Source organism: Botrytis sinoallii, assembly GCF_014898435.1.
Source record: "Botrytis sinoallii strain Bc 23 chromosome Unknown BSIN_003, whole genome shotgun sequence".
Classification (NCBI taxonomy): Eukaryota; Fungi; Ascomycota; class Leotiomycetes; order Helotiales; family Sclerotiniaceae; genus Botrytis; species Botrytis sinoallii.
In genome coordinates this window covers 1602448-1630203 of record NW_024066030.1, presented here as the reverse complement: position 1 = coordinate 1630203, position 27756 = coordinate 1602448, and the positions used below count along the sequence as shown (strand labels likewise).

At 39.8% G+C, this 27756-nt stretch overlaps 6 protein-coding genes across 6 annotated transcripts; 3 read left to right on the top strand and 3 right to left on the bottom strand.

Annotated features, from left to right (window-relative positions):
- Positions 1 to 1742: 1742 nt before the first annotated feature.
- On the bottom strand, positions 1743 to 2343 carry EAF02_002179 (uncharacterized protein; the record flags this gene model as incomplete). Its single annotated transcript, XM_038898227.1, has 3 exons — positions 1743 to 1979; positions 2041 to 2151; positions 2200 to 2343. The coding sequence occupies 3 exons, from the start codon at positions 2341 to 2343 to the stop codon at positions 1743 to 1745; spliced, it is 492 nt and encodes a 163-aa protein (XP_038761919.1).
- A 400-nt stretch (positions 2344 to 2743) lies between these two features.
- On the top strand, positions 2744 to 3576 carry EAF02_002178 (uncharacterized protein; the record flags this gene model as incomplete). The annotated part of the gene is made up of 2 exons (XM_038898226.1): positions 2744 to 3103; positions 3154 to 3576. The coding sequence occupies 2 exons, from the start codon at positions 2744 to 2746 to the stop codon at positions 3574 to 3576; spliced, it is 783 nt and encodes a 260-aa protein (XP_038761918.1).
- Positions 3577 to 5769: 2193 nt separating this feature from the next.
- Positions 5770 to 9732, bottom strand: EAF02_002177 (uncharacterized protein; the record flags this gene model as incomplete). Its single annotated transcript, XM_038898225.1, has 5 exons — positions 5770 to 6023; positions 6073 to 6375; positions 6427 to 8240; positions 8295 to 9038; positions 9089 to 9732. The coding sequence occupies 5 exons, from the start codon at positions 9730 to 9732 to the stop codon at positions 5770 to 5772; spliced, it is 3759 nt and encodes a 1252-aa protein (XP_038761917.1).
- Positions 9733 to 11482: 1750 nt separating this feature from the next.
- EAF02_002176 (uncharacterized protein) lies at positions 11483 to 15105 on the top strand (the record flags this gene model as incomplete). The annotated part of the gene is made up of 5 exons (XM_038898224.1): positions 11483 to 12793; positions 12848 to 13741; positions 13799 to 13871; positions 13923 to 14673; positions 14730 to 15105. The coding sequence occupies 5 exons, from the start codon at positions 11483 to 11485 to the stop codon at positions 15103 to 15105; spliced, it is 3405 nt and encodes a 1134-aa protein (XP_038761916.1).
- An 804-nt stretch (positions 15106 to 15909) lies between these two features.
- EAF02_002175 (uncharacterized protein) lies at positions 15910 to 17475 on the bottom strand (the record flags this gene model as incomplete). The annotated part of the gene is made up of 3 exons (XM_038898223.1): positions 15910 to 17238; positions 17296 to 17367; positions 17419 to 17475. 3 exons carry the CDS (start codon positions 17473 to 17475, stop codon positions 15910 to 15912), a joined length of 1458 nt encoding a protein of 485 aa, XP_038761915.1.
- A 1598-nt stretch (positions 17476 to 19073) lies between these two features.
- Positions 19074 to 20072, top strand: EAF02_002174 (uncharacterized protein; the record flags this gene model as incomplete). Its single annotated transcript, XM_038898222.1, has 1 exon — positions 19074 to 20072. The coding sequence occupies one exon, from the start codon at positions 19074 to 19076 to the stop codon at positions 20070 to 20072; it is 999 nt and encodes a 332-aa protein (XP_038761914.1).
- Between the last annotated feature and the right edge of the window lie 7684 nt (positions 20073 to 27756).

The window sequence follows — 27756 nt, the reverse complement described above, 5'->3', positions numbered from 1 at the left end:
CGTAGTTCTCCTTCTTTCCCGTCTTACTAAAGGGATTCACAAAGTATTGAACAAATTAATATGAATTTATTTCGCTGCATTACCATATCCATTTCCATCTCCTATTCTACTGACCTACAACTTCCATGATTTGGCATCGATTCCATTTTCTCTCACATCTTCTTCATTCTCGCCTCATTCGCTAAGCTATTCTCACACCCCAAGCACCAAGCATCATGGAACAAGAAAATAAGCGTGAGCATGCAGACGAAGCTAACGACACACCCACATAAATATATCAACACTCCTCGGAATTTGGCACCACCCGATCTTCATCATCTTCAAGCTCTTCAAATTCACAATATCTCCGTGAAGGAATTTGCAGCACTGAATGATTTATATCAATAACAATCATATAGCGCCGAGGTTTCAATATCGATCAGATAAATGCATATTTCACTACTTACTTCAAATCCCATTCTTGACTTCTGTTTGAAAACCATGATTCCTTGTATGCGCGACCGATGTTTTTTCTTTTGTGGCACAATCTGGATTGGAAAAAAAAGGCACATCATAAGCTTTCTTCCCCCATCCCTCTCTCCCGTTCTTCATTTGTCCGATGAATTCAAACTTTCAGTATTTTGGACTTCTCGGCCGGCTTGAAGCGTATACAATGAAGAGCGTTTTTAGCTTAAGTACAGGAATAAGCAAGATCTTGTTCTGTTTATGAAGCCGAGATGACTTTAAACAATGATCTTTGAATCTGGAATGTTTTTGCTAAGCCGGACTTTTGTTCACAATAAAAAGAGGGTTCGGAGCAAGTAAGCATCAAAAAGTTGCATAATATTCGACGAGGAACTGGAATATACCAAAAGCCATATTGGAGATTTGGTGGCCGTGAGATTAAGGGCTCCTTTATATTTCACAAAAAGATTGTCGGGGAAAGTTCCACGAGTCTCTCTTAACAGGATATCTGTTAATCATAGCCCGACTATGTATTTTATGTTAGGTCTTTGCTAGGGGGCTATTAGGCAACTACTCCTTGCAAGAATGTTAAAATGCTCAGAAGAAGGATGAATGCTTTTTGATCTCGATTGCGGAGAAATTCGCTATTTTCGAAAGTTCCGGGATATATTGTCAACATGTAGCACGCCTTACTACCAAATTTCAATCAAAGGTGTATATAGAAATACTCACATTTTGTTTTATCCATCTTGGTTCAACTACCGAACGTCTTTCGAACTCAGATTCCTGTACTCTCTGCGTGGAATAGGTTGTGTCTAGCTTCTGGATGATAGAATTGAAATGATCAAGATTCTACAAGTGTAGCTGGTGGAAGGCAATGAGATATTAAAAGCTTCTTGTTTATTGTTTTTTCTCGGCACTAAACGGAGAGGAGAGGGCGAGAGGGAAATGACTATGAAATTCGGTGTATTTCGTTTGTCGAAGTATGTTTGGGCGAAGGCAGGTTCTATTGTGAATAATCTATATTGAGGTTTCAAGACAGGAATTTTTACAAAATTATTCCTGGGATTTTAGGGAGTTCGAACACGGAGGGAGGAAGGACCATTTTACATGCAATAAATCTTGTGGCTCAAATGGAGGGGGATACTGGTGCTCGAGCGATGTGCGATAGGTTGTGAGAGCTCCAAAAATGTATACTATAGGCTCTGGTAGACCTGCCATTCCCATTTAGTGACATCTAAAATATTCTCATGACGTGACAAACCTGTTGATCCAGACGTATGCAATATCGCAAAGGGTCAATTTGGTTCACTTTTCAAAGTAGCAAGGAATGGATATTCTGGGACTTTCGACTGCCCAATCCAATGTTCAACCCCCTCAAAGGGAATGATTCGCAGATTACCTTTGATTGACAGCATGTTAAAGGAGGTACTGATGGCAGGAAGATCTGTCGCAGCTAGGAGAACCCTACACTCTGTAGTATCGAGTAGTTTGAGCTGTGCTTCGTCTGAGTTTTTAACGGAAATCAAGAGAGCCTTGTATAATGTTAGCCGTCAGACTTGAGATTTGGCCATGATGATAGAGTCGTCTGATTACCTTTTGATTGGTTTTCGCAGCAGGTATGGCTACAATTGTGTACCGAATATCTGGAGGACCCAAGTATCCCAATGTATCTAAACCTAAACTCTTTCCAAGAGTCTCTTCAATCTACCAGGCACATTTGTTGATTGAGTTGGCGTAGTCGCCGTATGACACCATGCTAGTAGTGATCCCAGCCTTCTTGTCTGGATTGATGAGAACACAGAAGAGCCGGTCCGGCTCAAGACGAGCTCTACTATCAATGACAGTGGGTAAAAGCATGTTGGCTTCCTCGTTGGGGGGTTCAAGAAAGGTCGTCATTTTCAGCTCTGATCTGTGCCGAGCCAGCGCATGAACTCAATCTAAACCTAAGAAAATATTGGTGAGAAGGGGATGAGAATCGTTCAGAAAGGTGTCTGTCATATTCATATTACCAGGGCGAGATGTAAAAAAACGTGGGGGAATCTCCTTGACCCCTCAAGCAAACGAAAGCACTTCAGGGTATGTTGCCTAATCTGGCAAGCAATAGTTCTTTGCCACGAACTTGCATTCAAATTATGGCGCGGCGTGCCGCTACGTCTGCTTACTCTAATACGCTTGTTGTCCGACGAAACTACTGAGCTTCGATTGAAGAGAAAAAAAGCATATGTAAAAGGAGATTCCAGAATGATCTTCTCTTACAAACCTGCATCATATTCAATTTAGGATCTTAATTTTGTCTATGGCTCCTATCCCGGAATTCAAATCCGCTTTGGAGGCTTCCTCGTATCAAAGCCTCGATGGTGGACCTGCTTACTCCCTTCTTCGTAAGAAGGCAGTAGATATGGCCATCGCTATGGGTTATGATTCCAGTACTATGGGAGAATGTGGTGTGAATTGGTCCCATGACCACGATCCGTTCAAACATGTCAAAAACCATGCATATCCGCATTATGTTAACCCATGCAACTTTCGGGTATTCCAGTCGTTCGAAGCACAACTGGGCAAAAGATTCCAGGATCTTTTAGATACTCAACACATCGGTGTTATGGTGAAGACATACACGATTGATCTCAAGAGAGTTGTGAAATTTCCAGACTCGGTATGTTACTAGCACAGGATGTTTTTGGCTCCAGACTGATTGTAAGCCAGCTTATTGTTGCATACCATATTACTGAGGTTTTACCCGATCGTTATTTTGGGGTGACATTAATATGGTCACTTTGGAAACAGGCTATTGTGGCTGACTGCAGAGGTTATGTGGTGTTTTTTGATTACGATCGAGGAGTGCCGGCAAATTTGGTCGAGGCCGGTGGCGTGTATAAGGATTTGTACGACGCGTTAGTTGAGCGAAAGGAAAAGGAAATAGCCATTGCAGCGAAATGGGAGGAAGAGCACCCCAAAAAGTCAAGGCAGCTCTTTAAACCTCGCTCTTCATTGTTTTGTTGTAGTCAAAATCAACCCGACAGGACTTTTGAATATTTCCCACTCCAAACACCCGCAGTCTATTGTCTTCTACACACAAGAATTCCAGAACAGCACCTTCAATGGGGAAGTTGCCTTGATAATGTGTAGACCACTCGAAACTTGAATCATAATTGTCTTTCGAAATTCGATTTTGTGTGAGAAGATCACTTCATGTTTAAGCTGCCGAATGATGTTGTCGGTTGCAGGTGCAGGCAGGTGGGCTTGACTTACCTACGCCACACGTGGCGTAACATAGAGACAAATTGGAACTAGGTAGGTAGGTCCACGGGTACCTAGGTATCATTTGATAAAGTCGCGGCGTTCATTCATTCATCCAAATCCTTTCTCCTCCCTCAAGAAAAACCGACCGAATCCCAGAATCTCCAATCACAACATCCACAGGTAGATGAAGAAATACCCGCAAAACAAACACCGCAATAGATAAGATCTCTAGGTAGGTAATCTTACATACAACTACCTAGGTAGCCATCGATTTTGCTAGGCCGCTATTCCTGGGTAGGGACCTACCTATGATAAACTACAATCCCGGGTCCCGACACATTAGTTCTCACTAAGCCTTATTATTATGTATCTATGTATATATGTATGTGCTTGCAAGATGCAACAATACGATACGATACGCTATGATATGATAGATACGATAATTCCACCAAATCTTCCATCCTGGGGTACAGTACGCTACGCTACGATGCGGTATGCTACAGACGGAAACGTGCATGCAGCAATCATCAAGCATCACGCCACAGGGTACGTTTAGTTGACAGGTACCATACCCCCAGAATCTAATCATTAGAACTCTCTCCCCAAAGTCAAATTTTAGTGGAGTGAAGACGATATGATATGAAATGCAGAAAGAATCCCAAGGATTGGAAAATTCACAAATATACTAATTATCCCCCCCTTTTTCCCCGCCTTGTCTCTCTCCCATGTGCATGACCTTTCCTTTCCGGTATATAGTATACTTACTACCTAGGTAGCCATTACCCATATAGGATAGATGGATGGGCTCGGATGGGGAACCGCATTACATGCATTGCATTGCCGTGATAACCGTTTTTGTGGGTTTGTGGCGTTTCTGGGGCGGAGACGAACGAACGGGCGGATGCCGTGGGATGGGGATGGACTGGATTTACAAGGCTTCCATTAACCTGGAGCATGGAAATTCGTGGTGGAGATATGCTTGGGTGGATAGTATGCATGATTGTGGAGTTGGTGGAATGCTTTGTAGATCGTTGTTGTTTATTCGAGTGTGTCTACTTTTGACTCGGCGAGTCTGCATAATAAGATTGAGAGTAATATAAAATCCCATCTATGGTGGGAAAAACATCCTCGATGATCGGGAGCTGGGTAGTATTATCACCTTCAAGAACATTTGCTCAAGTACCTAGACTATCATATTCTCAATCCCATGACGATCAGCATCTCTCTTTCCCAATGAGGGGATTGGCATCACACACCCACCTACGTAGGAGGCAGTAACACAATACACGACACTCGATGCGTAACGAGAACATATAACTCCAATATCAACTCCACAATGCTACCATAGGAACTTCTCCTAATAACAACACAAAGCTATTCACCTTTCAAGTCCCCTCCAGTAAACCAATGTCGAATCCGTTGGATGCGTAGAATGAAAGCTCTCATGTGAAAGATGTCTTGATTATGCATACCTAGGTATATATATACGTACCTATGTATAACTATGTAGGATTTCCAGGGGGAAACATCATCACGGATTTCACCATGTCTATGAAAGAATTTTACCATAATATACCAGCTGTACAAGTCACATCACCAAAAGCATGAACATATACCCATCAACATGAATCAAAAAAATCAGATTTTCTAAGTACACGAGCGAAAAGAACACATTTTCCCCTATTCGAAAGTAAAAAGAAAATTAATCATCTTTAACGCTCTTCCATCTCTCTTTGGTAATAGACTCGGACCGCCTTTTGACCTCCGTCTATCATAATTTCTACCCCTTTTTTTGCGGCTGCGTGAAGAATATTAAGTTACTTTTTACAACTCCTTCATGCAACGCAACTCGAATATCCACCACTCTATGAAAATGCCAAAGAAATTCACTATACTGAACAAAATATATCTACAAAAAAAGCAGGTGCCATCCAAATACTGCAATGTGGTAAACCTGGATTTCAAGTGTGTCCAATCTTGGGCGAGTGTAGAGAGATACATCCCCATACGCAAATGTCCAAATTGGGGGTTATTAACGATATAGAATATCGAAAATTGGCGGACGCCACGAGTTCGGGTTTAAGAAATAACGGTGTCGGTTATCATCGAGTTTACTGTTCTCACCATCATTCTCTTCTTTTCTTCGTCCATGACGAGAACTCCACGAACTTGAAGGACGGAATCTAAAGTCTCTACAACTTTATGAAAGCTGCTTGCCGCACCTCTTTCCTGTGTGATTCGTGCTACAGCGAGATTTATCTTTCTGCCACGGTCCAGATGTTCGAAAACCGTTAATATCTCAGCGGCGAATGAGACCTCTTTCAAGTTCAAAACTATTTGATGTCAGTAAAATGTTGTGGAAAACTCACGAGTAAGACTTACAGTTTTCTGAGCCGACTTTGCCAAAGACTATGTTCCTCTGCTTATCAACCTGAACATCTTTAATGCCATATCGTTTCCAGTCTTTGAGCACCTTGGCAATCTCCAATCTTGCTGTACGTCTCGAAACGGAGAAGCAGATGAATTTCGAAGCGGGCTTTACATGGAACAACTTGGCTAGCCAGTTTTGTTGAGGCTCTATTTGTCGTGCTCGTGTGGTCTGATTAATACGATTTTGGCGACTCTGTTGTCTGGAATCTGCAATAGAATCTTGAATACTCATCTCCTCGTCGAACATATCATGTGCTGTCGACCTGTTAGTCTCATCAACATCAAAATGTTTTAAATTTAACTCACTAGCAACAGTCATGCCGGTTTTTGGTAACTTTTTCTTGAAGAGCCTACCAAGAATGGACCCCTTTTTCTTTGTCGGTGGAATCGGTGGAAAATCTTCTGCTTCTGACTTTCGACCACCACTCTTGCTTGATGACTGGGACAATAAAGTATCATTTCCTACAATCGATGAACTTCTGGATTCGCCTTCATCACTGGCCTTGGAATTGCGTCTAAACCAACCTGATCGCTTTTTCAATATCGTTCCCGCGTTACTATCCTGAGCATATGGATCATCAAGGTTGGAGTCTTCATCAATACGAGATAATTCTGGTCCGACATCTGCCTTGGAGCCGGCATAATATTGGTGATGCAATCCCTGACCAGAAGATTGGTTCTTGAGAGAGTTGTCAAAAGATTCTGGTCCAGATTGTCCCTTTGTCTGGCCGCCTTGTGAGCTTTTCTTCCTAATCGTAAGAGGGGCTGGAGCTTTAACAGGGCTAAAAGATGCCGCGGAAGCATTAACCACCCGGATTGTTTCTCTTTCGTTGAAAAACTTGGAATTCTTCTTCAATGTACGAGGTTCAGGAGCTGATGCGATGCGGTCAGATTCGACTTTTCGAGGGGATGCTTCATCTCCATATGCCTCATTAATCGCAGGCAATGGCCGGGTGTAACTCTTCTGTTTCGTTTCTGCGGGTGCAGAAACTGCGCGGCGATCTTGACGTGTAAGCAATGGGGATGTAGATGGAGGTAGTATAAGACGGTCAATGTGTGATACCATACGATCAATATATCCAGGGGAATCTTCTCCAGAAGCCATGCGTAGTGTAGCCTGCTTGCGTGCTTCTAACAATTCCCTTTTGACAGAATCCGATCTAGCAGGTGGCGGAGGTAATGGCCGTGAGTCGAAAGATCCGTGTCTGAGCGTTTGAATTTTCGCTGGCACATTAAGCATAGGCGAAGGACCGCGAGAAGCCACGCTTGAATTTCCTGAAAATCGCGATGTGTTCTGGGAATTAGTTGAAGAAACGACGGATGTTCTGTTGAACGCTTCATCGCAGTCTTTGGCCAAGCTGTTACTCAATTGACGGACATCATCTTTCCATATTAGGCTACCCCGTACAGATTTTTGTATGATAGTAGTAGTAACCTTTGTGCTACCTGCTTGTGACTTTTTCGATCGGATGTAGCGTGTTGAGGTAGAATTTTCAATGGCAGGTCGTAGAGAGGCTCTCTCATCAGCTCCCGCTGCTTGCTCTCCCACAGAAGTCAATGGGCCATTTGCAGACATAATCTTTTGACTACTTGATGATCGTCTCTTAATATGTGAGAACTCTACACCACGTTTGTGACCAACGGTAGCACGGAAGGGAGCACTTCCTCGACTTCGAGTAGAGCTTGCAAGCGAACTGCGAGAGGCATATACTCTAGATACTGGCTTCTGTAATCTACCCCGATCGCTGGTAGACCTTGATGTTGACAGTCGAGAGGGCTGACGGTATCGGCCATGTTCTTCATTCTGAGGAGCATGAACAGTGACTTTGATCTGATCGTCAGACCTGAGTGAATCAAGGTGCTGTGGCCTTGAAGCATTGAAAGGATCATAAGTGTGTTCGGACCTATTACTGACCACAGTAAACCTGGAAGCTTGTTGGCGATGATGACTGCTTCCTGTCTGTGGTGGGAAGTGACAAGTAGAATACGTCTTTGTCAGTGTCGAGGGTCTGATGTGATGGTAGTCACTGTTTGAATAACTCAGGTCAGGTTCGTAGTCTTCAAGTTGAGAATCCCTGTATCTCAGTAGCAAAGTGTAGAAGCGCTTCTGTTCGTTGGGTCTGTCTTGTTATTAGCATATATTTAGTAAGTAAAAAATTAGCAAAACCACCCACTTTTCGCTCAACAGTGTCTCGATGAGTTGTTCTTCGGAGTATGCATGCCACATAGACCACAGTTGCCTTAATAAATCCTTGTCAATATCACTTCGGCGTGACACTGGCCGCGCACAGTCGATCAGACTAAGGGACGGGATGCTTTGGCCGCTACCAAGATTGTCCAAATAGTCATATTTTCTCACCACGGGGTGCTTCCAGATTTGATTAAGCGTAATCCTTTCTTTTGGATTCACTTGCAGTATTCTGGATATCAAATTTGCTGCTTCTTTGGAAAATTCTGGTGCCACTTCATACTCCCCCTTTTGGATTTTGCTGAGTAGTGGATTGAGACGTGCCCTATCATTGCCGACACCCTCAACATCAAATGGCAGTCGTCCACACAAGCTGGCATAGAGAATCACGCCCATACTCCATATGTCGACCTTGTCTCCCCGATATTTGAATCCACCAATCAGTTCTGGTGCAGCATAATGTGGGCTTCCACAAGAAGTTCTTAATTTGTGATCTGCACCCTGATGCAGCGCAGCCATTCCAAAATCTGCAACTTTGATGTCCCCAGTGCTTGTAATTAGAATGTTTTCCGGTTTCAAATCTCGATGACAAATATTGTATGAGTGGCAGTATCCTAGAGCACTCAAAAGTTGTCGAAAATACTTCATTGCAGTCTCTTCGTCCAGCCTTCCGTTGTTTGCGATTTGAGCAAAAAGCTCGCCATTGTCAACATGTTCAAGAACCAAATAACTATTGACTGTTAGAGGCTAAAATTGCTTTGGATTCATAATATGACTTACATTTCAGTGCGGTTTTCCCAAATATCGTAAATCTTCATGATATTTGGGTGTTGAATAAGCTTCATGATTGCCACCTCTCGCTCGATGCCTACAGGCATTCTTCGCACTCCATCGCTTTCATCATGTAGCGGATCCAAGCGTTCTAGGTTTGCAAGACTTCCCGCCTGGGACATTTGGGCATTTCTCTTTTGAACGATTTTGATAGCCGCCATTTGATGTGTATTCCTGTTCTTCGCAAGGCGTACTCGTGCCGTTGCCCCCTCGCCCAAAGTTTTGCCTAGCTTCCAGGGACCAATAAATTTCTTGAGATTTTTACCATCAGAAGTAGCGGAAGATGCGGTCGAAATCTGTGAGCTTCTCTTTGAATCCGTCGCAGCTTCTTTGGATATAGCAGATAGCCTAGGGTTGACGACATTAGAGACAGGAGATGGTATTCGAGTATTGTCAAGGTATGAATATTGTTCGCCTGGAGAAGCAGAAGCCTGGTTGTAAACTTGTAGTAAACCATCTTGTCGTAGACTATCATGATTTATTGGTGTGGATTTCAATTGCAGTTTGGTGGCACTTGGTTGATTATTGTTGACTCGTCGAGTTGCTTCTCCTAGAGGTCGTCGACTTAGCGGGCGCGTGTTTTGTACACTCATTGTTATGATAATCTTCAGTATCTGATCGCAATCTTCTGAAATCCCTCGTGCCCACTTTGATGTCGATCGACCGTCCTGATATACCACAGGATGTGGGATAGTACTGTTCAAGTAGTATTCAACTACGGCAGTTGAGAGTCCCAGAGTGTAACTTAAAATGGCATAGTGATGTGAAGAAATGAGTGTCGATGGTAACGAAAGTGCCAAAAATGGAGCGGTCGAAGGGCCTAGAAAATTTTGATTAGCCTTCCATTGTGGTCAAATCCAAATGTTTTATCTTGAGTTGCAGTAGTAAAGTTAGTAAACTCACCAAATTACAAGATTTGATCTGCTTGAAAAGATATGTGTGTTCGAAGAGCTTATCGTCTCCAAGGTAAGATTGTTTTGTGTCGATGCACAGAGAAAGAGCGAATTGAAGTGAAAGTTTGAATTAATGTCGTATTAAAAAGATAGTAAAATAAGAACTTGTCGAATGTCCTCAGAGCGAAAAATAGTACTCAAGAAAAATTGGGATTGCAAGATCGCAGTCACTATGGTGAAGTTTTGATTATGTTGATGTTTTGTTTACAACTAAAATTCCCCGCGATTGCATGCCAACCAAAATCGAGAGAGGAATGCCAATCTCAACCTTGAAAGGATGATGATTGGCTCGGCTATGATGATTTCTATATTAGAGCATTTTGGAGATCCCTTGAACCGGATTGTCATCTAATCATTTGAAAGTGTATAGACCCAGATAGATGATGTGATAGTAGTGAAGCATCTAGTACTTCTAATCATCTAGACTATGGGTTTCGTGAGAGTTCATTCTCAACTCATGGCCACATCACAATGTGTACCTAGCACTTTAAGATAAACAAGACACTTGTAGGCTTTGAGACGACTTATTGTGAAATGAACGAATCTTTCAATGAATATGAAACATAAGTAGATATTATGATATTTACTTGCAGGTTAAGCAAGTATACTAGTTTTAGTTCCAGATTATCTATACTATGAATAATAAGGACAACTTCAATAGTCCTTCAATTCAATGTAACCTTGCCTTGCAATGCATAGGTATAGGTAGCTAGATATAATACAGGAGAAAGCTCGTCCGCCTTATCTCCTCTTCGATGCACATCTAGTTCAGTGGGATTGGGGGCCTATGATTGTTAGCAACATCCGTTCCAAAGACGCAAGCAGTTGGCTTTGTGGTGTATAAAGCCCTCTTGTTTCGTTTATAGAGAAGGGGGAAAGGGAGAGAAAGTCCATTCAGCCTACTGCTTTCTCTGCATCTCCCATTTGCCTCACTAAGAATGTACACGTAGGACCATGATTCTTCAACACTATCTATTCCACATGATCAGACAGCTGGCTTTGTGACATAACCTATCATCTGTTCTATTCCGTTCTCATGTCAAATGCAATCATGGTTTTAACAAAGGAGAGAAGCACAATCAGTTGAGAAATGTAAAAGAGGGTGAAGTGTGGTTGAGGTGAAGTTGAAAATGCGAAATCAGCTGATCAACCCATCAATGGTGGGGTAATCTCAATACGCTACCCTTTACAGTACTAGCGCATTGATGCTAAACACGAGTTCCTAAAGTTTAACGCGTCTTACGCAAACTACGGTTCTTTAATTGAATTAGTTAATGCACTCCATTCACCTATCTATACCTTGAAAATGATCTAAGTTCAAGCACCTTAGCATATCTTTTCATTGGTTCGATTGAATTTACAACAATCTTTCAGATCTTGAATCGTTAACATGGCACCGCAAATGCCATCTCGTGGGCGCCGGTCAAGGGAGGGAATCGATGGCGATGAAAGTTCACAAAATATTATACCCACGCGACCTGCGAAACGATCACGTACCATACATTACGAATCTGAAGAAAGAACCCTTGAACCCGATACTTCGCCATCGTTGGGAGAAGAAGTTGACAGACAAAATGTCGGAAGGGTTCCCGGTACTTCCACAATCGCATCCGAACGCGGCAAATTTGCCCCAGGCGCTATAGTTCGAGTTAAGCTCAATAATTTCGTTACCTACGAGAGTGCCGAGTTCTTCCCTGGCTCAAATTTGAATATGGTGATCGGTCCAAATGGTACTGGTAAGAGTTCCGTGGTTTGTGCCCTCTGCTTGGGGTTGGGTTCTTCGCCAAAAAACCTTGGTCGAGCGGATAAAGTGGGAGAATTTGTCAAACATGGTTCACGGGATGCTTTTATTGAAATAGAACTTCAGAAGAGAAGCAACGAGCGCGAAAACCATATCATCAAAACTCGAATTATCAAAGATGGGAATAATTGCGAATTCTGGATAAATGACAAGAAAACAAGCCACAAAAATGTTCTAGCTGTGGTCAAGGGATTCAGCATTCAAATTGACAACCTTTGCCAGTTCTTGCCGCAAGATAAAGTCTCCGAATTTGCAGCCTTAACACCCGTCGAACTTCTGCATCATACACAAAGGGCAGTCGCCGCGCAAGAGATGCTGGACTGGCACGACGAGCTTAAGAATTTGAGGAGAGAAGAGAAATCGAGACAAATGCAGCTTGAACAAGACAAGGAACAGTTGATGAATCTTGAAAAACGACAGGCGGGGCTGCGTCCGGAAATGGAACGACTCGAAGAGCGAATTCAGATTGAGAAAGACTTAGAAAAACTAAAGAACAGCATTCCTTTTGTAGAATACAGAGATGCACGTCTTCGATATCAGGAATGCAAGGAAGAGAAGGTAGAAGCAACCAAGCGATTTCGTACTCTGGAAAGCCAGGTCGAACCGACTCTGCGGTTTGTTAACGAAAAGGATTCCTTGGAGAAGGAACTAGCCAAGATCGTGTCCAACCGCAGGAATAACCTACAACATGCAGAAGCAGAGGCCGACGTTCTCCTGAAAAAGGTCGATGAGTGGGATGACAAAATTGGGGATTGTGATCGGAGAATCAAAGTTGTTCTAGAGGCAGAGGATAAACGAAAGAAAGATCTTGCAAAGGTCAAAAGGACCATAATTGACCTTGAAGCCCGCCTGCGAGAACCTGCAATAGAATTCAATCCCACTGAATACAATCAAAATATCGTGAGTGCCCAATTCATTAACTCTTATATAGATCCTTGCTGACTTTTTACCTAGAGAGCAATCGAGCAGGACATCAGAGCCATCAAAGCAACAGTAACGGAGCTCGAACAAAGCAGAGAAGCGTTGAAAGCCAAAGGACGAGACTTACGAGCTGAACAAGACAGAGCTAAGCAGGCTCTCGCTGACTTTGATAGTCAAGCTGGGAAACAGATTAATAAGATTGCACAGCATTCGAGAGATACTGCTACAGCTTGGAAGTGGGTTCAGGAAAACCAAGACAAGTTTGAGAAGGAGGTCTATGGCCCTCCCTTGATAACATGCTCTGTGAAAGACCCAAGATATACTGATGTTATTGACTCATTGTTTCGTTCGAGCAACATGCTCACTATCACAGCACAAACCCAGGCTGATTACAAGCGATTAAACAATCAGTTCCATTCAGCGGAGATGAAGCTGGCGGAGGTCAGAATACAAACGAGCACACAGACTCTTGCTGAGACTATTGGTCGGTCGTCGGCTACTATAGCTCAACTGAATAGTGTTGGTCTTGATGGGTGGGCTATTGATTTTATTGAAGCCCCGGAGCCAGTCCTTGCTATGCTTTGTAACGATATCAAAGCTCACAAGACGGCAGTTACCCTCCAGGACATCAGTGACGAACAATATGAAAGAATTGTCCGTACCGGAATTACATCTTTTCTGACAAAAACCACTTCGTATAAGATTGCAACGCGAAGAGAATATGGTGCCACGTCAATTCAGACTTCCGGAATCAATCGAGCCAAATTTTTCGTCGATGGTGTTGTAGATACTTCAGGCCGGCGTGTGATTGAAGAAAATCTGGCAGACCTCGACCGAAAATTCGAATCCCTAAAGAGGGAGGCCAAAGACATCACTGAAAAGATTGTACAGTATTCGAGTACTGCAAATCCGAAAAGGGATGAACTGGTAGGTAGTCAACGATTCTCGTGTTAGCATACATTACTAATGAGATTTTGTAACCAGGATGCGCTCATGAAAGAGAAACAACAAAAGCAGAAAGCTTATGGTGAACAAAGAGCTCTTCCAGGATTGCTTGGTGAGTGGCACAGCCATAGATATACTTGAGCATGTACTGACATGGTAGCAGCTCGAGAGAAGGAGTCTTTGGAGAGATTGGAAACATCTAGCTCTGAATCTAGGGCGGAAATCCAAGCAATTGTAAAAGAGCAAGACATTGCTGGTCTCAAAAAGGGAGAGCACGTGATGAAACATATCGAGCAAATCAATCAGATCATTGCTTGTTCAGAAGAACTTGACGAGGCCGAAATCCGACGTATTGAAGCAGGTTCAGATGTGCACGCTCTACGAGAGCGCAATAGTGATATTGTAGCAAACCTTGAAACGGAACGTACACGACTAGGGGAGATCGAAGCACAGTCAAAGCGAGCAACTCTGACTGCACGAGCTGCACTAGAAAGATGCAAAGATATCAGAAGAGAGGCTGAGGAGAGAGATGATCATGACTCTCTAGAGTACTTCTCCAGCATTTCCCCGGATAGGACCGTGGAAACTTTACAGCAAGAGATCAACAGCGAGGAACATAAACTCGATTTTATTCAAGCCAACAATCCAAACGCTATTAGAGAGTATGAGAAACGTCAAGTTGACATCGGTCGATTAAGCACCAGGATCGCTGGTACCGAGGGTGAACTGGGAGACGTCGCTCAGAAGGTTACTGAGATCATGACGAAATGGGAACCGAGACTTGATGCACTTGTTGAGCAGATCAGTCAGGCCTTTTCACATAATTTCGAGCAGATTGGATGTGCTGGTGAAGTTGGTGTGTATAAAGAAGACGATTTTGAAAAATGGGCAATTGAGATCAAGGTCAAATTCAGGTACAGTCATGTTATTAAAATATCTCAGACATGCCAACTTATTAACATCATAACAGAGAAAACGAAACCCTTCAGCTCCTTGATAAGCACCGTCAATCGGGAGGTGAACGCTCCGTTTCAACAATTTTCTACCTCATGTCTTTACAATCACTTGCTCGCTCTCCTTTCCGTGTCGTCGACGAAATCAACCAAGGAATGGATCCTCGTAACGAACGAATGGTCCACGGACGTATGGTCGAGATTGCATGTCAGGAACATGATAGCCAGTACTTTCTTATTACGCCGAAGCTACTACACGATTTGAAATATCATCCTAGAATGAAGGTTTTGGTCATTGTCAGTGGTGAACATATGCCAGATGACCAAAAGAATTTTAGTGTGAAACGCACGCTAGAGATTAGAAGACGTATGAGGGGTATTGCTGCTGCATGAGTCTTAACGTATCGGACTGGAGTTCTGGGTAAGGTCGTTGGTAATGAATCCTAGGGGTGGGTTTATGGTGTCTTGGTGTATAAAAGGGATCTTCTACACATTTTGTTGTGTTTAATAATGTTATGATACCCATGATACGAGGAATCTATGGTTCGGGATGGCTCTGTATGACACGTATTTCAGTTGATGATAATGCCATTCGACTTTACATATAGTTCAATGTAAATATTTCTTTGGTACGGGCTGTTATGGCGTAGTTATTCATGTAATCTAGTCCATATATCAGACCCAAAACGCCAACCAAGCCGGTTCATTGATATTCTTGAACGATTCTCTCCATCCTTCCCTTCTTTTTTCTCTTTTTGATGTTTTCCTGAAACCCGTCCCTTCTCACATAAACACCACCTTACCTACCTTCGTTGTGAAGGCTTTCGAAGCGGACTCTGTTTTTTGAAACAATCATGAAATACTTCTGTTATTTTACGTCATGTTCATACTCCACACACCATTTGTACAATTAAAGGTCAGAAAAGAGATCATAGAACGGCTCATGTGATACTCAGGACACTGGCAATCTTCCATATCTAGAGACTCACAATCTGATACAAGCTGCTCCTGAATCAATATAACAGTACAAAATTTCTCTCGATGATTTAAACCTTCTGGAATTATTCTAGAAACTTCAGTAATGGGGCTGTAAATCCCATGAAGTGCCAATTGAAACAGGAATTCATCGCATCTTGTTAGAGAAATAATACAAGCTTTCCAAGAATCTATAGAGCCAGTTTTCCAAAATTGATTTCATCAATCGTTCCTCCCTGAGTCTCGGACTTTCGCTCTAGAATGTGATGAGAGCACCGCTTCGCCAAGAATTCGATCATAGTGCGCACGAAGCGTGTGTAAATCTTCAATCGAATCGTATACTAGTACAACCGACCTAAGAATATTGTTCAGTCCCTCCTCTTCGTATCGATTGTCCCATGAACCTAGTATATCAGCAATAGGCTGGTTTCTCAGTATTCTTCTCATTCCAGTATCGAATCCCTTGTCAATCCAGGATCGAATGTCCATTATCTCCTCTGCTGAACTGCCCATTTTATACCCTGCCAGATGTGTGTTTAGCTCTCTCAGTAACGGTACCGTATCTATCCACGCTATTTCTGGGCCGCCGGATTCCACATCTGGCGAAGATGGACTAGGGTTTGGTTTATCTGATTGTTCTTCTTGATGCTCGAATTTGCGCTTTTTGGACGAATGTCTGTCCGTCTTTTTCTGCAAGTCGAGGTTTTTGTTCTTCCTAAATGCTTTCTCAAGTTCTTCATCCAATTCTTTCCGAATGGCTTGCCTGAACGAACTATCAAGAATTTCTTTCTCGTCATAGTATTTTTCCCTCTTTTGATCCTTGTCCATTTCATGCTGGTTCGTTTTGTGATCCTCCATTTCATAGTCATCCATTTTTTTTTCTTCCATTTCCTCCAATATTTCACTCTCTTCCTTTTTGCACTCATCAATTTTGTGATCATCCAGTTCCTCCTCCGGTTCGTCCTCTTCCTCCTCATTCTCTTCTTTCTCATTCTCTTCCTTCTCATTCTCATCCCTCTCGTTCTCATCCGTCTCATTCTCATCCCTCTCATTCTCATCCCTCTCAATCTCTTCCCTCCCATTCTCTCCCGATACATCGTTCTCATTCGTTCTATTCTCGTCCATTTCGTCCTCATCCATTTCTTCCTCGCCCAGTTCGTCGTCGACCATCTCGTCAGAGGCCAAATTTGCGTCTATAACTGCTAAATCGGCTCTCGCTTTTCTCAATTCCTCTTCTAATTTTGCTTGTTCAGCTCGCAAATTTTGATTTATCATCCTTTCTATTCGAGAATCTGTTTCTGCCATCCCAACTTGTAACTGGTCGAACCTCAGTCTTAATTTTATCACCTGTGTCTGATCAGAGTCTTTCAGTGATTGTCCTATTTGTCTGAGGATATCATGTTTGAGCTTGAGCCTCGCGTCTTTGAGCCTAGCGTTTGTGGATATGTCCGAGTTACCAACAGAGGTATTAGAAGGAGGCGATACATTATTTGGAACGGGTTCTGCCACAGGACCAGTCCCTGCATAGTGGCAAGAGGGTGATATATAGGTCTAGACTTCGTATTAGGGAAACACATTCTTCAGAGAAAATCTTTTGAAATGACATACCCATTCCGAGTCTGCAGGTGTGAGGATTGGAATTATCGGAATGCTTTGATCAGGCACCTCTGGTAGGTTTCTCTAAATCTTGCGTTGGCATAAAGGGACTAATCTAATACAAGCTTGACATACCCGCGCTTCTTCGAGTCGATTTTCATAGCCACGAGCGGCCATCTTCCGCCTTAGCATATCTATTAATGAATCAAATGTATGTATGACTTGAGATATTATCGAATCGAAGCCTCCAAATAGTTAAATCGCCAAATCCGAATCAATGGTGTGGTTCGGATTCGATGCATGAAACTCATAAAGTTGTCGGCTGGTTCGCTATCCTGTGCGAATTTGGCTGGGGATATGTTATTCTTATGCTCCTTCGTAAGTGATACTCAATGCATCGGTATTCTGAATTGGGGTAAACTGCTTGAAGAATGGATATTTGTGATATAGTTGACGGAAAGCGCGGAGTTGAGGAAAACGTATTGATGCTTTTGATTATCACTTCCTCCGAAACTTGTACAAACCAGTTCTGATTCACAGAACAAGAAAGTGCAAGTCTCGTTTGAAAAGTTTAAAGCAAGATGGTAGTATGGGCCCCAGTGTCCTTTTGGACAGTACACCTGGGTACCGCTCTTTGTAATTTCGATGTATGACTTCGCCCAAAAGAATTATTTGAACCATTCCGGGACTATTTCTATTCACTTGTATGAACATGCGTGCAGATGTAAATTGGAGTTGGCCCCGAAATTAAAGGAGGAACGATGGATTCAAACTTCTACTTTATTTTATAGTGGATATCTCAATCCTTCAATCGCTCCACTGAACAAAGAAGCGTGTTATAGCTCTGTGAGGATTGCGTGCGCCTCCCATTTCTAGGGTATCAGATCGTCTGGTCTAGCGGCGTAAACATAGGCTTTTGATATATGACAACAACCCGATATTCAAGCTGGACTCAGGATATCAAGCAATCTGCATGATCTAAGTGAGTTTGGGAATTGGAAGCTTCGGATCCTCGGCCTGTAGTTTGGACTATCGATAATCAGCTAGGCCCAAATTGAGTCTATCAAAATTCAAGACGCAGCACTGAACATTCGATAAGATACCTATCTTGGCCGAAACATAACACAGTGTGTCTCCCGGAAATGAAAGTTGTGCAGTATTCTTATCCCTAATTGATGTTGCGTTTCCAAAACTGAAGATTTGGGTCGAGCATATGACTTGAGAAGATCAATTTAGCGTGAATACTCCGCGCCGAGGAAAAAATGAGGCTTTAGAGATGAGAGGAATGCTTGTGTTGTGACAGGAGCTTGCAAGTCATCCTAGATGGTGTTTTGAATATTGTGAAGATATGGGAGAGTTGAAAGTGTCCATGAGAAATCCTCAATCCATTCGATTGGAGGTTATGGAGTAAAGATCTTTGTCGACGAAACTAAATAAGCCGTTATATATGCTGATTTGTTCGTACTATAACCCGGACGAAACAGGAGTGGCTAGGCAACACAGGTGGCATCAGAAAAAGAAAGAAAGAAAGAAAAGAAGCCATACGACAGAGCCAGACAAGGTAAAAACAAGTCTAATAAAATCATGACGCTTGCCAAAACGGAAGGAACATCCAATTGGCAGAACCTTCCTCGTAAGAAAATCTCATGCACCTGCTAATATTAGTCCATAGTTTTGAATTGAGATCAAATTCAACTGAAGTCATACGACCCATGAATCAAAGTTTTCAAACACCTATGTTCCAATTTATCCCAATTCCGACATACAATTGTTAGAAGCACTAACAAACAATGAGGGCAGCCAATGGAGCAGAAAATACTTTTCACGGCTTTCCTGACTTGTACCTCGAGCTACGACATCAAATTTGGCGTTATACTCCTGCTCTTTTCCCTCGAATCATCGAAGTCAGACCACGCACAACTCCGACCGAAGCATGGGATCCCCTTACCACCAAACATCATGTTAGAGTGACTGCACCTATTGCCCTCTTACAAATCAACCACGAAGCTCGAGAATTGCTGCTGCCATTCTATACTCTTCTTAGCTCAGACGTGACCCTTACCCAGATCTCCAAATATCACTTAGCTTCTCCAAGTCCTCACGAGAAGCCACCCATGGTCAACTTCGATACGGACACTATATATTTTAGCGTAGCTTGGAGTACTACCGAAGAAATTCCATATCTATCTTTCATACAACGATTGTTCCAAAACTTCGATCAAGATAAACAACGAGTGCGAAGACTGGCGGTGGATAATTTCTCAGAGTTGTCGAGCTTGATAGACTTTCCCTTCGAATTGAGACAGCCTGCAAGCGGCGAACATGGCATCACGAACATCCCAAAATTGCAGAGATTAGAACATTCATATCTTGAACAGATAGAATCTAAAGACGACGAATATGGTGCCGAGAATCCTACAGAGTTCTCTTTAGATTCGAGACACTCTGATGATCGCCAGGCCGCCTCGGAATCTTGTTTATCGTACAAGAATTCAGCTCTCTTGGAGTTCAAAAACTTGGACGAATTGGTCATAGTCGTTAAGCCTACTCACTTGAGGGCTGATGTGGTGTTGGTTTGCTTTGTAGATCTGGGGAACACCAGCATTGGAGAGGAAGAGGAGTGTGTCAATATCCTACGTGCACTGGGTTCCGGAGGGTGGAAAGTACCCAAGATAAGAATTTGTACAACACATGTAGCTCCAGCAAACAATCGAAAAATGGAATCACAGGGAGCCTATTTGGAGAGAGTATATGGAAAGGCTTTCGTTTTGAGGTTCACTGGAAAATAATATTATTAGCAAAACAGAATGTAGAAAATACACAGAATGGAAGATCCTCGCATTCGGCTTAACCGTTCGACCGATGTTACCCGACGTTGAATTATTTGCTTAACTTGAGTTTCTGTAATTGATTTATATTTTGATTTGACCCAACGTTTCATCAACAAACTGCCTTAATGGTAAAATGACCAGTTCGAGTTCACTCGAATATCACTCTCGGTCGTCTAGTTGGTTTATGACGTCAGACTGTAATTGCTCACGTGATCTGGATGTCGCGTGTTCGACTCACGCCTGAGAGAATAACCCTTTTGCTTCTTTTTGAGATACGTCTTATACAATTTTTTGCGTTTGTGTTTTCCTTCTGATGTGAGAGGCGTGGCGGGGTGGAAGATTGCGAGTGGATATGGTTGGTGGAGCCGAGATGGAGACATGTTGTACCTAGGTAGGAATAGCCGAGGATTATTAATGGAGTTTATCTCTTTGTTTTTTTTTATAAAATACTCTATATGAATTTTTCAATTTAAAACAATTTTTGAATTTTATATTTATAATTTAATCTTTTAAATCTTTTAAATCATTCAAACTATTCAAATCATTTAAATCTTTCAAATCTTTCAAATCTTTCAAATCTTATTAGAAGTTAATTAATAATATATAGATATCGTACAGGACAATTGTCACGGCGCCAACTACATGATCCGTAGTTGCCTTCGTGCCTCAGGCACAGCATACTAGCGCGCCCTACTTCCTATAAATAGGGCTTTACTCTTCCATAGCTCTTCTATTCTTATAATACAATATAAGTCTTTATCCATACCTTAACAATTTGTACCATCTTTAAATAAACTATTACAGCTTTATTTCTTATTTTATTTCCAAAACCCCATCGATATCTTATCTCGATTATATTGATTGCATTTATTGTTGATTCATTATACACCCTGCTATTGATATTTTGAGTTTCAAAAAGTATCAAAGATAGATAAACAAGCACCTATACCAGAAGCATCTATATCTAACTTATCTCCACAATTCCTTTTCTTGAATTACATTCTCAATTCCGCCAAAGCCAATATCTCTCCCTTTACAAACCTATTCAATAATCCAAACACTATACACTTTGCTACCACTCAAGCTGTATTTGAATCGATTGAATCGATCACAGACTCATTACAAGCCCAAGCTGTTGCTGCTTAGGCTCAAGCTATCGATGCTTAATCAAAAATTATCGAATTGAAAAACACAATTGAGATATTGAAGATTGCTATTCACAATAATTCATAAGCTTTACCTTATCGCAAGTATTTTGCTATCCCCAAAAAGTTTAATAATGATAAGTAAGATATTGCAAAACGCCAAGATTAGTATATGACTTTTTGTAGTATAATCAATTGCTATTTGATTACAGATTACAAAAACGAATCAGAATTTCAGAAAATCATATTTCTTGTTAATCTACTTTCCGGCCCTACTTATACAAACAATCAAATACATTTTGATATAATTACTAATAACCTATACAATTCTAATCTTTAGCCTTTTGGATAGTATATTATTGTAAGTATCTGGCACGAACTAAACAAGCAATACCAGACTCTAGACCTCTCATGAAAAGCTTCCATAGATTACAACAAATACAAAATGAAAAAGGCTTTATTTGATAACTTTATTATCGAGTTCAAGTAACTTGTAATCAAATACAAGAAAACTATTAAACAACAAATTGCTAACCTTAAACTCAAAGTATCACAAGAACTTATCGATACTTCTATTCATTGTTCTAATAAATTATCTATTGTTGATATTGATGTGTAGGTAGTATAGTGACAAGGCATCTATAATAATCTAAAGGAAAAGATTTATCTTGATAATTAATACAAAAACCAAGGTATCAACTTTAATGATCAGATTAAACTTAATACAAAGAAGCCTGCTATCGTTACTATAATACTTATACCTGATTATTCTGAAGATCCCATATAACTAGATATTGTCTGCCAAGACTAGCAACCCTTAGCATATCACACTAGAGAATAATATCTCAAGCTTAGCCTTTGCTTTTATTGTAAAAAGCCAGGTTATATCAAACTCAATTATAAGGAAAAGCAATGTAACGATACAAAATATAATACTAGCCCAAGAACTATATTATATTCCGATCACTCTCCTATTACAAATCAATATGCTTCAAATGTTCATTGTTTTCTTATTATCAATTATGATTATAATCTTAGATCTTATCATAACGCTTACTACCCTACTTACCAGAATACATTCCTGATTATTATAATACTAATTCGATATACTACCCCAGTCTCTATTGTTAGCTCAGATCTGGGCGGGTTTGTGGAAGGCTCCGTACATTCTAATAATAGCGGAAATTCAATTTCCCAGTCAGGTATATTAAAAGATTAATCTTGATTTATAATTGCAAATCAAGATCCTTTATAGAAAGCTTGTCTTTATGAATTAAGAGATCAATTATATCTAAGAATCCTTTGTATCTTAAAACAATAAATAGTAAATCTCTTAAAATCTCAACAGAAATTTCCCTTATACCTAATATAATCATCCTGCTTATTAGCTTAATAAATAATAAAGCCACAGGATATAGGTTTATAGATAGAGCCCTTATATCCAAGTTTGGCATCTCTATATGCCCTCTCCCTATTACCTACAATCTATTACTAGTAGACAGAAGGACTTCTGATATCCTATCTCAATATATATTATTAGACCTATAGATTAACGATTATAAAGAAATCGGCTTATTCTATATTACCAATCTTTCTAAAATAGATTCTATAATTCTTGACCTTCTGTGGCTCTAATATTATAACCCTACTATTGATTGAATAACAATAACTCTCAAGTTTATATTTATATACTGCTCTAGGTATTACTATCTAGTTAATTTTGTTGTAACTGTTATCCCTGATCATAACAATATACTGATTCCAGTAGATATAGTGTTTAATCCGATATTATATATATCTATTAGAAAGTTTATTTTAAAGCCCAATTTGAAAAAATCTATTTTAACCTTATATCAAACTTTTATTAAGGAAATTATTAATAAAAGTCTCCAGATCCTCTCCTTTTCACTTCTAAAACAATCAACACTTTTGGAATACACTTCTCCGATTCTAATTATAAAAAAGGTTACTAATAGAAACCTTGATAATATAGATCCTGTTGATTCAAGGCTAACTAACTCAAATTACTATTATACTTATCAAATCAATAAGAAAGCAAAAACCTGTATCAAAATGATATCGAACCGGCCGATCTTGAAACCAGCCCTAACACGGATTATTACAGACTTCAGGATATATAAAAAATCATCACAAAATCTAAATGTTTTATTTCTATTAAACTTTTTATCGCTATTAAACCCCCCAAAGGAATTGTTTGATGCTTTATGAAATATCCAATAGAGTATAAACAATATAAAGTTCCTTATAGCTAATAGCTTTATTCAATTCTATAAAGATTAAGAAGCTTATATTATAAAGGTAATATAGAATGAATTAAATAAAACTTACAAGTTATATCAGATTATAATAGATAATCCTATTCAATTATACTGCAGTATCACAGAGAATGATATCGAGAAGTTTATGAAAAAGACCAACTGACTTATACTATCCATAGCCGAGATCCAAAGTAAACTCCCGCCTTGATTCCGTAATCTGTTCACTGGTTTCTTACCCTCCCTTGCTAACGAGCTTTTACCATGATACTCCTGGGATTACAAGATCGAGATTATACTAAATAAAGAGCCTTTATATAATAAAGGCCATCCAATATCCCCAGCCGAGCTCCAAGTTGTTTATAAATAGCTCAATAATAACCTAAATAAAGAATTTATCTGTAAATCCCATTCCCAATCGGCCATCCCACTCCTTCTAGCTGTAAAGCCTAGGGAAAGTATTTGGATCTATTAGGACTATCGAGGATTGAATAATATTACTATTAAAAACCATTATCCACTATTACTAATCAAAGAAACCCTTAATGCTTTATATTATACTAAAGTTTATACCAAATTAAATATTATTATCGCATTCAATAAACTACAAATCACAAAAGATCACAAATAGAAAACTGCTTTTATAACCCACTTTGACCTATTTAAATCTTTGGTAATACCTTTTGACCTTTACAATATTCCTATCTTATTTCAGAATTATATTAATTATATTCTTTTTGATCTTTTGATTATTATTATTATTATTATTAGTAATTTTCAACCGGGCCGTATAGGCGAACCTCCCAGGGGGCATTACGGTTGGGCTAACTGCGGGATAATCTCTAATTTACATGATCCCCCTCTCCTAAAAATGAGGTCTCAATACCCTCAGTAGCCTCCCAAGCGATAGCTAGCGCGCTTGCGCTTTTGTCTCCGATCCTCTGAGCGCCTCCGTGCGCGCTTTCCGATCTTTTATATAATGTTTTGATTGAAAGCTGCTTTATCCTGTAAGGGTAGCTTTTGTATGCATTCTAGTGCAACGCAGTGTATTGCATATATCGATTTTGTTCTTTATAGCCTTGCTATATCGGTTGCCTCCTATTCTGTATTTGTGTTCACCCGGATCGATCGATCCATTTCCATTTCCTCTTCCTATTCTTCTGGTAGCGTTCTAGGGCATATGCTCCTATAGAAGTCTGTTATAGCAATAAATTCAGCGAACTTGGCTGGTGTGTGCATTAGCTGTTTCAGTAGTCGTTCTTGAGCCGCCTGGTTGCGGGGTGGGTATTTGGGCCTGATATCTGGGGGCCAGGTTTCGTAGGTCGCAAGGACTTTGCGGCAGTGCACGATGTGCTCGGGGGATTTGTATGCGCCACATGAGCAATGGATCGTTGCTTCCTCGTGTTTAAATCGTCGGTGATAGCTTTCGAAATCGCCGTGTGCTGAGCGGATCGCTAGCATGCGGTGGAGAGTAGCTCGTGAGAGTTCTAGTTCATTAGGGCATTTGTTTGTGCTCCTTGGATTCCATTTCTGGTACTGTTTGGAGAGCATTGGTTTCTGTTTGATCCACCACGCCTGTGCTGCCGATTCCATAGCAGTTTTTGCTATAGAGCGGATACCGCTTGCTGTAGGTCGATTCGCATGCCCTGAGGCTGATTTTCTTGTCCCTTTATCAGCGAGTGCATCCGCTTTTGATCTTTTGAATAAGAATTATATAATGTATCTAAATAATATCTTGATTTATTCCAAAAATACTATAGATTATCGAAAACAGATTCGCAAAGTTATTCGGAGATTTATCGATATTGGATTATAAATCGATATCAACAAATACAAATTCGAAACAAGAAAAACGAAGTACCTCGGCCTGATCATTACTTCTGATAATATCAAAATAAACCCTGATAAGATTAAGACTATCCTCGAATAGAAGTTGTTAATTAAATTAAAAGATCTTCAATGTTTTCTAGAGTTTACTAATTTCTATTAATACTTTATTCGCAATTTTTCTAAAATCACGGAACCTTTGAATCGTTTATTAAAGAAAAAGAATATGTGAAATTGGACTACTGATCAAGAGAATGCCTTTGAAAACTTGAAAAATACTTTTATCTTTGCTCCAGTTCTTGTAATATTTGATTATTACTATTATACAGTTATCAAAACAAATATTTCCAACTAAACTACAAGCAGAGTACTCTCTCAATATAACAATAAGGGCCGACTACACCCGATTATATACTTCTTTTCAAAATACAATACTACTAAATACAACTATAAGATTTATAATAAGGAACTACTAATTATTATCAAGTCCTTAAAAGAATAAAGATCCAAATTATATAGAACTCAAAAACTATTCAAGATTATTATTGATTATAAGAATCTAGAGTACTTCATATCAACAAAGATATTAAATCAAAGACAAACTAGATGGATTGAATTTCTAGCTGATTTCAACTTTTGTATTATATACAGACTGGGTCTTAAAGCAGTTCGCCCTAATATATTAAATAGAAAAGCAGAAGATCGCTTTGTATACATTAATCCTAATAATAATCAAATCAAGAATCGCTTATAAATAATTCTTCCGAAAAGAGTATTCGATATTATTATATTCAAGGACCTTATCCGATAAACAAATAACAATATCAACCTTACCACAGCGCCTATAAATATAATCATCCCCGATATTGAGAAGCCGATTAATAATCTTATTGATAAAGTATACAAATCATCCGAATTGATTACTATTATATATAAAACACTTCAAAACCTAATTACTTGTTATTAACCACTATCAATCCGAAAAGATCTCCGAATTACTCTTTAAGACTATAGATTAATCAATAATAAAATTTTCTATCACAACTACCTTTTTGTTTTTTTTTCCACTAAGCTTTATATCCAAATCATATACCAAATATACTCTACTAATCCGATAGGATATCTCGGTTGAGTTAAAACTATTAATCTCGTCTCCTATATATATTGATGGTCTAATATGTTAAGGAAAATCGAAACTTATATATAAGCCTATTAACTTTACTTCCAAATCAAAATCTCCCATTTTATTATACCCGGATTCCTAGAATCCCTACCAGTACCATTCCGCCCCTGGTCCGATATCTCCATTAACTATATTACACCACTACCAATCAGCAAATGCTATAGCAAAAAGCATTAATATATCATTATAGTTATCTACTGTTTAACGAAAATACATTATTTCATTCTGATTATAGGATTATCCGTAGAGGAGCTTGCCGATCGATTCATCGAAAAAGTCTATTGTCTATATAATATACCTGACAATATAGTATCCAATAGAGATTCACAATTTATATTAGAATTCTGGAAGCACTTATCCAAACGTCTATCGATTACTTTGAAACGATCCTCCTCGTTCCACTTCGAGTCCAATGGACAAATAGAAAGGATTAATGTTATGGTAGAATAATATTTTCGGGCTTTTATAAACTTTCATTAAAATAATTAATACGATTAACTCCCACTCGCAGAGTTTGTGTTTAATAATACTACCTTAGAGACTACCGGCATATCCCTATTCTTCACTAACTACAGTTTTTACCCATGCCTTGATGTTAAGCCCTCTTTACTTGTTCCCTCAAACCTATTATATCAATACAAACACAAGTTCCTAAAGGCCAATGAGATTGTGGATCGATTTGATATCATCCTAACAAAATTGAAAGCCCTAGCTACTTAATCCATTCAGAAATATAAAGATTACACTAACAAGACTTATATTAATGCCTTTTTATATAAAAAAAATAACAAAATATAGATTAATACTAAAAATATAAAAACCAATTATTCAATAAAAAAAAGTGATGATAAATGGAATAGTTTCTATAAGATTCTAAAAGTTTATAAACGAGCCTGTCTATTTCAGCTCCCTATTAGTTTTAAGATCTTTCCAGTATTCCACAATTCACTATTCCAACCACTTTATTGCTCATCTAGACTAGTCAGTCAAGAAGCGATCAACAAAGCCAAATCCCATCGAAATCAAGGTTATATCCTAAAAAGAAATAACGAAACAAACAAGGAAACTAAGTAATAGAAATTCGATAAACTATTTGATTATCATAACAAGAACGGATTTCACTATCAAATCAAATGAAAACATTACCCAACATTTTAACAATCTATTAAAAACCTTTGCGATTAGAAAGATATAATTATCGCTTTTTATTT